This window comes from Stegostoma tigrinum, chromosome 16 (genome assembly GCF_030684315.1).
Source record: "Stegostoma tigrinum isolate sSteTig4 chromosome 16, sSteTig4.hap1, whole genome shotgun sequence".
Taxonomy (NCBI): domain Eukaryota; kingdom Metazoa; phylum Chordata; class Chondrichthyes; order Orectolobiformes; family Stegostomatidae; genus Stegostoma; species Stegostoma tigrinum.
Window position 1 is genome coordinate 14,586,339 of NC_081369.1, and position 12,116 is coordinate 14,598,454.

At 44.5% G+C, this 12,116-nt stretch overlaps 1 protein-coding gene across 3 annotated transcripts in view; it reads right to left on the reverse strand.

Annotated features, from left to right (window-relative positions):
- Positions 1–10,784, reverse strand: part of ldhd (lactate dehydrogenase D) — a 59,140-nt gene extending 48,356 nt beyond the window's left edge. For 2 of the 3 annotated variants that reach the window (XM_048547205.2, XM_048547202.2), the window contains exons 1-3: positions 10,568–10,784; positions 4,707–4,819; positions 2,744–2,885 (exon numbers count right to left, since the gene is read on the reverse strand). In XM_048547205.2, coding sequence (XP_048403162.1) covers positions 2,744–2,885; positions 4,707–4,819; positions 10,568–10,660 — 348 coding nt within the window. In that variant the 5' untranslated portion in view covers positions 10,661–10,784. The other variant, XM_048547204.2, reaches the window with a different exon arrangement.
- Between the last annotated feature and the right edge of the window lie 1,332 nt (positions 10,785–12,116).

The window sequence follows — 12,116 nt, forward strand, 5'->3', positions numbered from 1 at the left end:
ATATTTTTTAAGGCAGAGGCAGATAGATTTCTGATAAGCCAGAGGGTGAGGGGTTTGCAGGGTAGGTAGGAATGTGGAGTAATCAGACGAGCTATGATCCAGTCTAGCTACGCTTGAGGGGCCGAGTGGCCAACTCCTAATTCATATACATATATGTAATGCATTTTACATCCAACACTTCTGTTAGGTAGGAAACACAGCAGCTAACATTGATGTCAATTGCCTATCATACACAGGGTGCACTAGGCAAGAGTGCAGATTTTCCTCTCTACAGAACAATGATCAACTAGTTAGATTTTTAACAGTAATTTGGCAGTCAGCAGCTAATTCTACAGCTAACAGTTTTCTTTAAAAACAGATAGTGTTGAACTGAATTGCAATTCTCAAACATGTAGGTAGACAGGGTGGTGAAGGAGGCATTTGGCACACTTTGCTTTTATTGGTCAGCGCAATGATTGGAGGAGTTGGGATGTCATGTTGCAGCTGTACAGGACATTTGTGAGGCCACTTTTAGAATACTGCATGCAATTGTGGTCTATAGGAAGAATGTTGTTAAACTTGAGAGAGTGCAGAAGCGATTTACAAGAATGTTGCCAGGGATGGAGGGTTTGAGCTGTAGGGAGAGACTGAATAGGCTGGGACTATTTTCTAGGGAGCATGGAGGCTAAGGGGTGACCTTACAGAGGTTTATAAAGTGACGAGGTGCATTGATAGGGTGAATGGACAAGGTATTTTTCCGAGAGTAGGGGAGTCCAAAACTAGAGGGTACAGGTTTAAGGTGAGATGGGAAAGATTTAAAAGGGACCTAAAGGGCAATTTCTTCACACGGAGAGTGGTTCATATATGGAATGAGCTGACAGAGGAAGTGGTGGAAGCTGGTACAATTACAACATTTAAAAGGCATCTGGATGGGGACATGAATAGGAAGGGTTTAGAAGGATATGGGCCAAATGCTGGCAAATGGAATTAGGTCAGATTGGGATGTCTGGGTCAGCGTGGACGAGTTGGACCGAAAGGTCTGTTTCCATGCTTGTGACTCTGTGGCTTTAGTTGAACTCATGGAACTAACATTTTTTGTTGAGCCCTGCTCCTGGCTCAATAAGCCTGAGCCCACCTTCACATGGCTTGGGTACCCTGAGTGAACTGAAACCAGACTGCTGCCCCCTGAATCTGATCCCGGTGACACCCCTGGAAGTTGTGTCCATAACCGGGGCTACAGCCATCATGGCTCCAGATGTGCAGGTAAACTGGGGCCTTTCCCCAGTGACACTGTGGCAGACCACGGAGATGTGGGTGAGTCTGGGAGGACGACGGGTGTGGGAATGCCACTGGAGGTGGGGGTGCTCTGTCTGGTAACGGGCGTCTGAAAAGGAGGAGACCCCACTGCTCAGACAGTGAGTTGTTGTTGGCAAAATCCCAGCAGCAAGGGGCCCTTAAATGGTCAGCGATCAGATACTGGTGGATGATTGTCAACAGTGGGTCCATATTGCCACTCCTGGCACCCCACTGGCTGTAAAACGCCACCTATATTCTCTGGATTACTGGTCCAACAAGGTAACCAAGCAACATTTCCACTGTCATTGACACATAATGGCACGTATCAAGGAGTGACAGCCCCCAAAGATGTGGGCACACAGAGTCTCGGATCCATTAGTGATGGTCCAGAGGAGGAACCTTGCTTCCTTCTGCTTAGTCCTGTAGCAGCTGGTGCTGCCCTCCGAGACCCTCCCACTGCCCCTTGGCAAGATCCTTTCTTCAAGGTACTGTAACACAGCACATAGCCTCTTTGAGGTGAACCCCTCACAGACTCCACTCGCGCAAATCAACATTTATTTCGGAAGTGTCGAAGGAAGCCGCTGAAATTTTTATTTCGCCTATTTTTCTAACTGAGCTGTTCAGAGATATTATTAAACACCTTTGCAGCAGGTGGCACTTGAGGTGACATAGTGGATACTGTGCCACAAGAGCCCTCATTCACTGAGGTGATTTAAAAGTCCACTTCCAACCTCTCGCAGCAGTTGAGAGTTGGTATGCCTTTAAGAAAGGAGACAGCAATACACAGCAATTACTGCTATTCAGCTAGTCAGCTTCTTTAATGAGCAGTAGCTGCCAAGAGGCACCCTGCCCCTTGAAAACAATCTTCTGAGTATCCATTCCTAGTGCTGGCTTCAAATGCTTTACCAAAATGGCATTTGGTTTAAAACTGAGGCTAAGCTCAAGGTCCCCTATCGTATTTCCTTCAAGCAGAGTCATACAGATGTACAGCACAGAAACAGAGCCTTTGGCCCAAATGTGCCAAACAGACATCCTAAAGTAATCTGGCCCCATTTGCCAGCATTTGGCCCATATCCCTCAACCCTTCCTATTTGTATTACTATCCAGATGCCTCTTAAATGTTGTAATCGTACCCACCTCCAGCACTTGAACTGGCATCTCACTGCATACACGCACCACCCTCTGTGTGAAAAAGTTACCCGTCAGGGCTTTTTAAAATCTTTCCACTCTCATCTTAAACCTATGCCCCTGCTTTTGGACTCCCCTATCCTAGGAAAAGGACCTTGGCTATTCAGCCTATCCATGCCCCTGATGATTTTATAAACTTCTATAAGCACCTCAGGTATCCCAATTAAAAACTCCATCTTAATATTTAGCATTTCAAATAAAACTATATCAAGGCTTCATGAGCTTATGTGTGCCTGAAAGAGCGTCTGTTTATTTGGTAAAGAACATAAATCCCCCCTACCTTCAAAGCAAGGATGCCTCCTTCCAGCCCTGTGCTTGTACCGAAAGGGATGATAGGAACATCGTTTTCAAAACAGATTCGAGCCATTCTGCTGACCTGCTCCACATTCTGTGGCCACACAACTGCATCTGGAGGTTTGCAACTGCACACAGTTTGGAATGGTACAGATTACTCGTTTGTTCTTGTGATCAATCTACCAGGTATTCAGCACTTCAATCAAAGTTACTTAGCCAATTCAATCAACTAAATTGGCAGATATTCAATGTAAAAAAGGACACATAAGAATGCTGCTTTGGGATGCACAAGCACAGAACACTCCCTTAACCTGTGATTACTCCCAGGATGGGTGTTACAGAACCAGCTGCCTAAGCCTCAAATTTTCCTCTCTATTTCCCACATCGCTGTTATGTATGCTTATAATTATTCTAATATTTTGTTTGTCTGATTTGAACTCGTTAGGATGGTTTTACCAGGGTTAAAAGGTGCTTCATTACAAAAGCAAGTTATTGCTACTATTAGAAAACATTAATCTATAAGAAAGATAACCCTGAAGATACATTCGTAGCTACTGAGTCTCACTGCTCCCATTCAGAAGGCACTAAGCTTCAGCAATGAGACCAATTTGATGAACTAACATTCCATACTCTGGGAACTCCTGTAAACCCCTGTAAACCATCAACCTTAAAAGTGGATCAGGCCATTTTGCAGATATTCTGGTGTCATCCTAAAACAGATACGAAGGTGGAGGGAAGGACTTGCAAATTACTTAGTTCCGTTAATGACCTGAGAATGTGCCAACGCAATTTGTGCAGAGCAGGGTCCCACACACACAAGTGAGATAAATGAGTAGACCATCTGACTTCGTGAAGTTGATTGACAGTGAAATATGGCTTTGAGAATCCAGTCTGGTCACCTGCATTAATGAAGTCTATTGAAGGTGAATCTTGCATTGCCGACGGGTAACCTTACTGCAGGTCTGGTTCAAGGTAAAAACAGCCTTTCTGCCAGTCAGTGTGAGCTGGGTTCGATCAGAGGAGGGTTTATCTGCCTCACTGAAAGAACAATCCAGAGCTCAGATCATTATGATCTTGATACCCGCACAGCCTGTGCGTTAGAGATTAACTCCTCAAGCCGGGCTTTGTCACCTTCATGACCACTACAAACCCCTCTGCCATCCAGCTTATGATCACTGGATGATCATAAACATACTGGCCCAGAGGTTCAGTCTATTACCTGACCTGTCCTAATGCATATTTGGCATGGAACAGTCATGATGGAACCAGAAGACCCTGTCAGAGGGAATCTAACTTCCCCTGTTAATATTGCAGAATGATACTTCACGAGGGCCATTCAGCCCTTACCCCTGTGCTGTCTCTTTCATTGTGCTATTCAATTAGTCCCATTTCCCTGCTGTTTACCCCCACCCATTCTAATTTTCCCCCTGATAATATTTATCTAACTTCCTTTCGAAAGTTATTACTGAAGCTCTTCCCACCAGCTTTACAGGCTGTGCAACCACCTCTCAACAACACGCTGCTTACAAAGTCATAGAATCACCTCTGGTCCCAGAACATGACTGAACCAACCTCACAAAACAGTAACATTTTCTTTAAGAAGTGATAGGAACAAGATGTGCATTGGAATAATTCATTTGTTGCGATCTAATATGAGCTCCAGGGATTTGAGAAATGTAGTATTTTTGAAATTAAAATCCATGATGTGATTCACTGTGTATAACTGTGTGTTGGCTCTGAGCTAGGGAGGGGTTTATTATCCTCCTGGCGTATGAAATAGTACGCAGTGCTTACGTGGGCAGAAACAAGCAGCCGGCAGCAAGAGTTACAATGTGATGAAGCAAGGTTTGAATAAACAGATGCCTTTCAATTTATAAACTATGTGAACCTGCAGTTGGAATGCCTCGAAAAGCGCCAACATTCTCCAACACAAAAAGCAAAACTCTTACCTATGACAAGATTCATCTTTTCCATGCTGCTCCCGGACAGCAGTTGTCGTAGAAATGTTTTCAGTTCCCGTTGCTGCTTTCAGAGCCTCAATAACATTACTATGCAATCCTCTCTGAGGAGTGAGAACAAAAACATTTAGGCAAATAATCTCCCTTTAAAAATCACCAGCCGCTACTGTTCATTTTTTTCTTTACATTTCCCAGTGTCACAGTTGGGAAATGTACTGTGCAATTTGGAACTAATTTGATCCACAGATTGCACTCAGTTGCTTGAGCCACAGCTGTAGGAGTGCTACAAATGAACCTTGTGCATCATACTCGAGAGGGGAAAACAGCCAGCAATAGCTTCCACTTCTGCCTCCATACAGTGGTTCATGAAGTATCCATCAAGGTAAGCTATGATTACCACACCACCCAACCAACAAGTTTGCTGGGCATCATTGTCTGAAGTCACTTGGCAAATGGCAGGTCTAGAAAGTCAACTAACTCCGGTAAAACCAAAGACCAGCAGTGTTTTTCACAAAACAATTGGATTTGCAGATGAAATAGTATAATAATAATTCAATAGCTTTCCCATTTCCATCACAATGCAACGTTTAAACGCTGTAATACAAACATACTGTCCCTCTCCCGCTGCCCAGTCAATGTTCGCTGGAAATACATCACACAAACATTTCTGGAACCTATAGCTCAGAAACTATAAAAATAAAGCTTCCCTCCCATTTTACTTCCACACACCGACTCACAGTTAAGCTGACTCCAAGATGAAGGGATAAATCAGTTCTGAAAGACAATGTGATACCATTACCCAAATAAACTTGAGTTAATCAGACCAGTCAATGGAGTTCAAACAAGCGGAGGCTTGCTGACCGCTTTGCAGAAAACCTCCGTTCGGTTCGCAATAAACAACTGCACCTCCCAGTCGCGAACCATTTTAACGCCCCCTCCTGTTCCTCAGGCATGTCCATCATGGGCCTCCTGCAGTGCCACTATGATGCCACCCGAAGGTTGCAGGAACAGCAACTCATATTCCGCTTGGGAACCCTGCAGCCCAATGGTATCAATGTGGACTTCACCAGCTTCAAAATCTCCCCTTCCCCCACCGCATCCCGAAACCAGCCCAGTTCTTCCCCTCCCCCCACCGCATCACACAACCAGCCCAGCTCATCCCCTCCACCCACTGCATCCCAAAACCAGTCCAACCTGTCTCTGCCTCCCTGACCTGTTCTTCCTCTCACCCATCCCTTCCTCCCACCTCAAGCCCGCACCTCCATTTCCTACCTACTAACCTCATCCCACCTCCTTGACCTGTCCGTCTTCCCTGGACTGACCTATCCCCTCCCTACCTCCCCACCTATACTCTCCTCTCCACCTATCTTCTTTTCTCTCCATCTTCGGTCCACCTCCCCCTCTCTCCCTATTTATTCCAGAACCCTCTCCCCATCCCCCTCTCTGATGAAGGGCCAAGGCCCGAAACGTCAGCTTTTGTGCTCCTGGGATGCGCTTGGCCTGCTGTGTTCATCCAGCTTCACACTTTATGATAATGGAGTTCAAACAGGTTGGTTTTGCCTGATAGACAGGAATTATTTGAAGATACAGAACATATAGTAAAAGTGGTACCTGAGGATTTTCAAAAAAAAATACAGCTCATCAGATAGTGTGTGGTAAAGATAATGCCTCATGCAATTAATGGGAACGTAGAGGGCAAGATAGATGCTTGAAGAGATAAGGCTCAAGTTCCTTTAACTGAGATGACATAGCGAATAGTGTTTCTCAGAGTCTGAGAGACTCATTTCACTTTCATAAAGATAAATAACTAGTCAGGAAGTGCGGGAACAATGTTAGCTTTGTGAAGGTGACAACTGAGGCGTACAGCAAACTCTAATAAGAACGGTAGGAGCTCGTTTTTTGTTTTAATGAAGATCTGTAACTCTTTTGTGGTTGTGGTTGGAGTTGTTGGTTGATTCGCCAAGCTGACTGGCTTCCATGCAAACATTTCGTCTCCATCCTCGGTGACATCCTCAGTGCTGTGTAGTCGCCACTGAAATGCTGTTGTTCTGTCCTGCTGTATAATGGTCTGGTCTGCCATGGTGGTCAGTCTTGTTTCATAAGTTTTGTGACGTAATGGTATGTAGACGGGGTCTATATTCACCGGGATCAAGTTCACCAGGGTAGAAGAGAACAACAATCAAGTCCCGTTTCTAGACAAAGTGGTGGAACGAACAAACAACAGTAAATTCCTTACCAGTGTATACGGAAAGACTACACACACAGACAGGGACCAAATCCTGAATCACACCAATATTCAACCTCACTGTCCACAAACTGAGCTGTGTCAAGGCTCTATTTACACAAGTGAGAACACACTGCATTACCCCAGAGCTGCGCAAAAAAGAGGAATAACTATACAAAATCTTTAAGAACAATGGGTATCCCAACAGCTTCATCTGCTGATGCCTGACAAATAACACCAATAAGATAAAAAAGTGTGGAGCTGGATGAACACAGCAGGCCAAGCAGCATCTTAGGAGCACAAAAGCTGACGTTTCGGGCTGAGACCCTTCATCACAAAAGCTCCCAAATCAGGAAGATACTGTGCACCCCAAAACACTGGCCACCCTACCCTATATTAGAAACACACCAGATCTGACTAAGATACTCCTACAACCTCTTAGGATAGCACACAAACCAACAGCCACACTTCACCAGTTACTCTCACTGACAAAAGACCCCATACCCGCAATGAGCAGGACAAATGTGATGTACAAAATACCACGCGGCAACAGCGAGAAACACTACATAGGAACAGGCGGGCAGGAAACTCACCGCCAAGACACATGTAAACCAACGTGCGGCAAAACGGCATGATCAACTCTCCCTCATTTCAATACACTCCGACATTAAGGACATCAATTTGATTGGGACAAAGTTACAGTACAAGGACAAGCAAAACAAAGACAAGCACGAGAATTCCTGGAGGCCTGGTTTTCAACCACTGCTGCGATAAAAAACATGTTGAATTCAACCCCATTTATATACCACTATGGTGCAAAACCGAAAACAAGACCACCCACTCTGACAGGCCATACCATATAAATTCAGAGCGGGACAGAACAACATCGCTTCAGCAGAGTCTAGACAGCAGTGAAGATGTCATGATAACAAAGTGTGGACTTGGATGAACACAGCAGGCCAAGCAGCATCTTAGGAGCACAAAAGCTGACGTTTCGGGCCTAGACCCTTCATCACCTCTCTGATGAAGGGTCTAGGCCTGAAACATCAACTTTTGTGCTCTTGAGGTGCTGCTGGGCCTGCTGTGTTCATCCAAGTCCACACTTTGTTATCTTGGATTCTCCAGCATCTGCAGTTCCCATTATCTCTAGCAGTGAAGAAGTCACCTGGAATGGAGATGAAGCGTTTGCACACAAACCAGTCAGCTCAGCAAACCAACCACCAACTCTGACTGCAGGAACAATGTAGACAGGCTAAAAGGATGGATTGATTCTGTGGCAGGTGCAGCTGAAGGGAGTAAGCAAAACCGTTAAAATTGGTATGATTTTAAATACAGTAGATAAGACCACTAGTCAGAAAAATAGGATTTTTGTTTATGTTCTAGAGACATAGTATTCAAAAGCCAGAGATGTGGTACTAAATGTGGTGTAGAAGGATCAGGTATGTAAATATATATATTGATTAACTAGGAAGCTTGTAGTCATGAAGGTGTTACAATTATAGATAATCTGTGGTCCTCTTTGCTCGAGCCAAGAGAACTAAATACTCATTGCATAAGCCACATACTAAATGTTTTCAAAATTAGAAAAGGTCCCAGAGCCTTCATTTGTCATGTTTGACAAAACAAGTACTCACATTCAAATTATAGAGCGCTCTGGCAGAGTGGGGGCTGTGTGGAGAAAGATGGTAGGAAGAGAGGTCAGCAGCTCCCAATTACATTAAATTAATCACGATATTAAAGAACTGTGGTGCACTAGAGCCATGGCGAGCCTTTGAATCTGTGTCAAGGACCACTGGGCATTGATTCGACCTGTGCACGAGGGAATTACTGAGACAGACTAGCAAGCAAACAACAGAGATGGAGTCACGATGGGATCAAAAGTAAGGATGTGGGAAAACAATGAAGAGAGGGAAGTGTAGCCCAGAGAAAATGATAACCATAAGACCACAAGACATAGGAGTGATGATGAAGCGACACACATCAAATTGGCAAAGAGAGTTGAATGTAAATAAATGTAAACAAGAAAAACTGGAAAATAATCAACAACAGACATATTCAGGCACTGTAATGCACTTAAGGAAATGAAAGAAGTGAAGGTGGGGAATATCTTAGGAATATATAGCAATCATGGCCTTTTGAAGGTTCAAAATATTGTTATTAAATGTTGCATTTGTTATTTTGATGGATGCATCCCAGTCTGCTACTCCTCATCTATGATTTGCGAAATAAATGCTTTTGTGAACTGCTTAATTATTATGTTGCAGTATTAGAAAGTTGAAGTGACCACAGTGGAGCAGTCTATCGTGAAGTACCGAACCATGCAAGAGGGGGTGGGGGCTAGTCACTGCTGCTGAATTAAGGGGAAATAATCTTCACACAGTGTAAGGTTGGGGGTGTGCAGCACCATTGTGGGCCCCACATCTCAGGAAGGACATACTAGCCCTGGAGCGTGTCCAGCGGAGATTCACACGGATGATCCCTGGTTTAATGTATGATGAACAGCTAAGGATCTTGGGATTGTACTCATTACAGTTTAGAAGGTTGAGGGGAGATCTAATAGAAACTTACAAGATAATGTATGGTTTAGAAGGGGGTGGATGCTGGGAAGTTGTTTCCGTTAGGCAGGGAGACTAGGACCCGTGGGCACAGCCTTAAAATTAGAGGGGGTAAATTTAAAACTGAAATGAGACGACATTTCTTCAGCCAGAGTGTGGTGGGCTTGTGGAATTCATTGCCGCAGAGTGCAGTGGAGGCCGGGACATTGGATGCCTTCAAGGCAGAGATTGACAAATTCTTGATCTCACAAGGAATCAAGGGCTACAGGGAGGGTGCAGGGAAGTGGAGTTGAAATGCCCATCAGCCATGATTAAATGGCAGAGTGGACTTGATGGGCCGAATGGCCTTACTTCCACTCCTATATCTTATGGTCATATGATCTTATTTATGAGTTGCGAATAAAGGATGAGATTGCAACATGACTTACACGACGGCAACTGTGTTTATTTTAAAGCATCTAAAAATAACCGAGTGCCGCCAGGTTCAGATGAGGCACCAAAGCACGGTTTCACTTTGAAGCGGTTGGGTGCCACTATCGACACCAACTGACCCTGAAAACAAGTCTAACTCCGATTTGTTCCAACGTTCATTCGTCCAGCCCTGGTTTCAAGTCTGTTTTGTATTTACCCGAAATTAACCAAGGGACGTTATACAGGCCCATTAATAGTTACAAAACGAGAAATTGCTGGAAAAGCTCTGTAGCTCTGGCAGCATTTGTGAAAAAAAAGTTGACTCTTAAGTTAACTTGGCAGCGCTGCATTCATGGTTCACCGGAACGGAAGGAAACAATTGTGATTTTAATTCTGTGAGAGCTCACTCTTCATTGAATAAAATCAAGCCAAACGATTAAAGGTGCATTCATTACCAAAGAGTACTTTTTAAAAATTTCCAGGATTTAAGCCAATTAGAAATGTTTTATTATTAAAAAATACACTCGATGAGTAGTGCTCAGACCCGAAGGAGTAGTTACTTTGCCAATTTGTTGCATTGGGAAGGGAAAGCGCCGGCGCTTCCGAAACACCCGCTGCATGTTGTCGCGACTGGGCAGCGATCCTGCACGCGTCCCCCGTACCTGGACTTGAAACTGGCGGTTTCTCCGGCCTGAGATGGCTCTGAGAGCCGGCACGTAGCAGTACCGCCAGCACATAGCGCTGCGCACGACCATACCAATCAAGTCCCAACGCCCACATGAATACACCGTAATTACACCATTGCTGTGTTGCACTCCAGACCGCAGCGCCTCCACAGGCAGAGCAGCCGGCGAGGCTCTGACTCCACTCCTCGTGTAGCTAATGTGTGAGAGATATCTGCAGATCAGGGTTGAGTTCGGGGTCAGTGGGAAGTCGTTCTGCCTGTACCGCCTCTATTACCTGGGATAATGGGAACTGCAGATGCTACTGTGTTCATCCAGCCTCACATTTTGCCGCCTCTATTACCTGGTGCCAATCTCCTGCCGATTTCTCCATAACCCTGCGCACCATTTCTAACCAAATAAGCAGCCAATGACCCTCAACAATTGAACCTGCCTCCATCATATTTGTGGACAGTGTAATCCACATCCTAACCACTGGCTGTTGGAAAAAGCTCTTTTTGTGCACATCAGCCTTGCTCCCTCTAAGCATCACTTTTGAGTCTATCCCCTCTCCTTCCTTTATGAGCCATTCTAACCAGTTTGCTCATGATATTGAATACTTCTGTCAATCTCAGCCTTTTCTCCAAGGAGAGCAGTCCCAACTTATTCAATCTATCCTCACAGCTGAAATGCTTAATTCCTGGAATCAATCTGGAAAGATTGCTTCTACACCCTCTCTGCTGAGATCTAACATGACTTTGAGGAGACCTGGTCCATGGTGATGTCTACATGCCTGTGACCTTTGAAGGGGTGTAAATGTCAGAGTTGTGAGGTTCTGTGGAAGGAAGCTTGGTGAGTTGCCACAGTGCATCTTGTAAACCTGCAGATGCTTGTGGCGCAAGGACTGACCGTTGGAGGTGGTGGATGGAGTGCTGCTTCAGTGGGTGATTTTGTTCTAGATGGTGTCTCACTTCTTAATGCTCTTGGAGCCACACTCATCCAGTTACCTGGACAATAATGGACCAAACCAGGCCCCCTCAAAGTATTTTTTAAGAAGGTAACTTAGATGCTAACTTTTTCTTACTTTAAAAATAAATGTAACGTGCTATGCTCCAGGTGCAATTCAACTGGTCAAACTCTTTGGCATTAAGCAAATCGCAATTTATTTCAAACACTACAGTTAAAATGCAACAGAAGAAAGTAACACTTAGAATAACAACTCCATTGGAAAGCTTAACAGAATGATAGATACAATAACGATGACTAATTAACTGTTCCAACATCGTAACATCCCACAAGCACACACCTTAGCAAAAAGCAAATTCAGGAAACAGATTTTCTCACATGCAACGCCCACAGTAGGAAGAGAAACCCCAGTTTCTAGCTGTAATCAAGAGAGGGGAAAATAGCTTCTTCTTCTCCTTCAAAACTCCAGGATCTTCTGCCGAATCTAGCGATGTTCCACAGGGATCGGTAGTGGGTTCACTTTTGCTTGTCATTTAAATGAATGATTTGGATGCGAATTTAGGAAGCATGGCTAGTAAGTGCA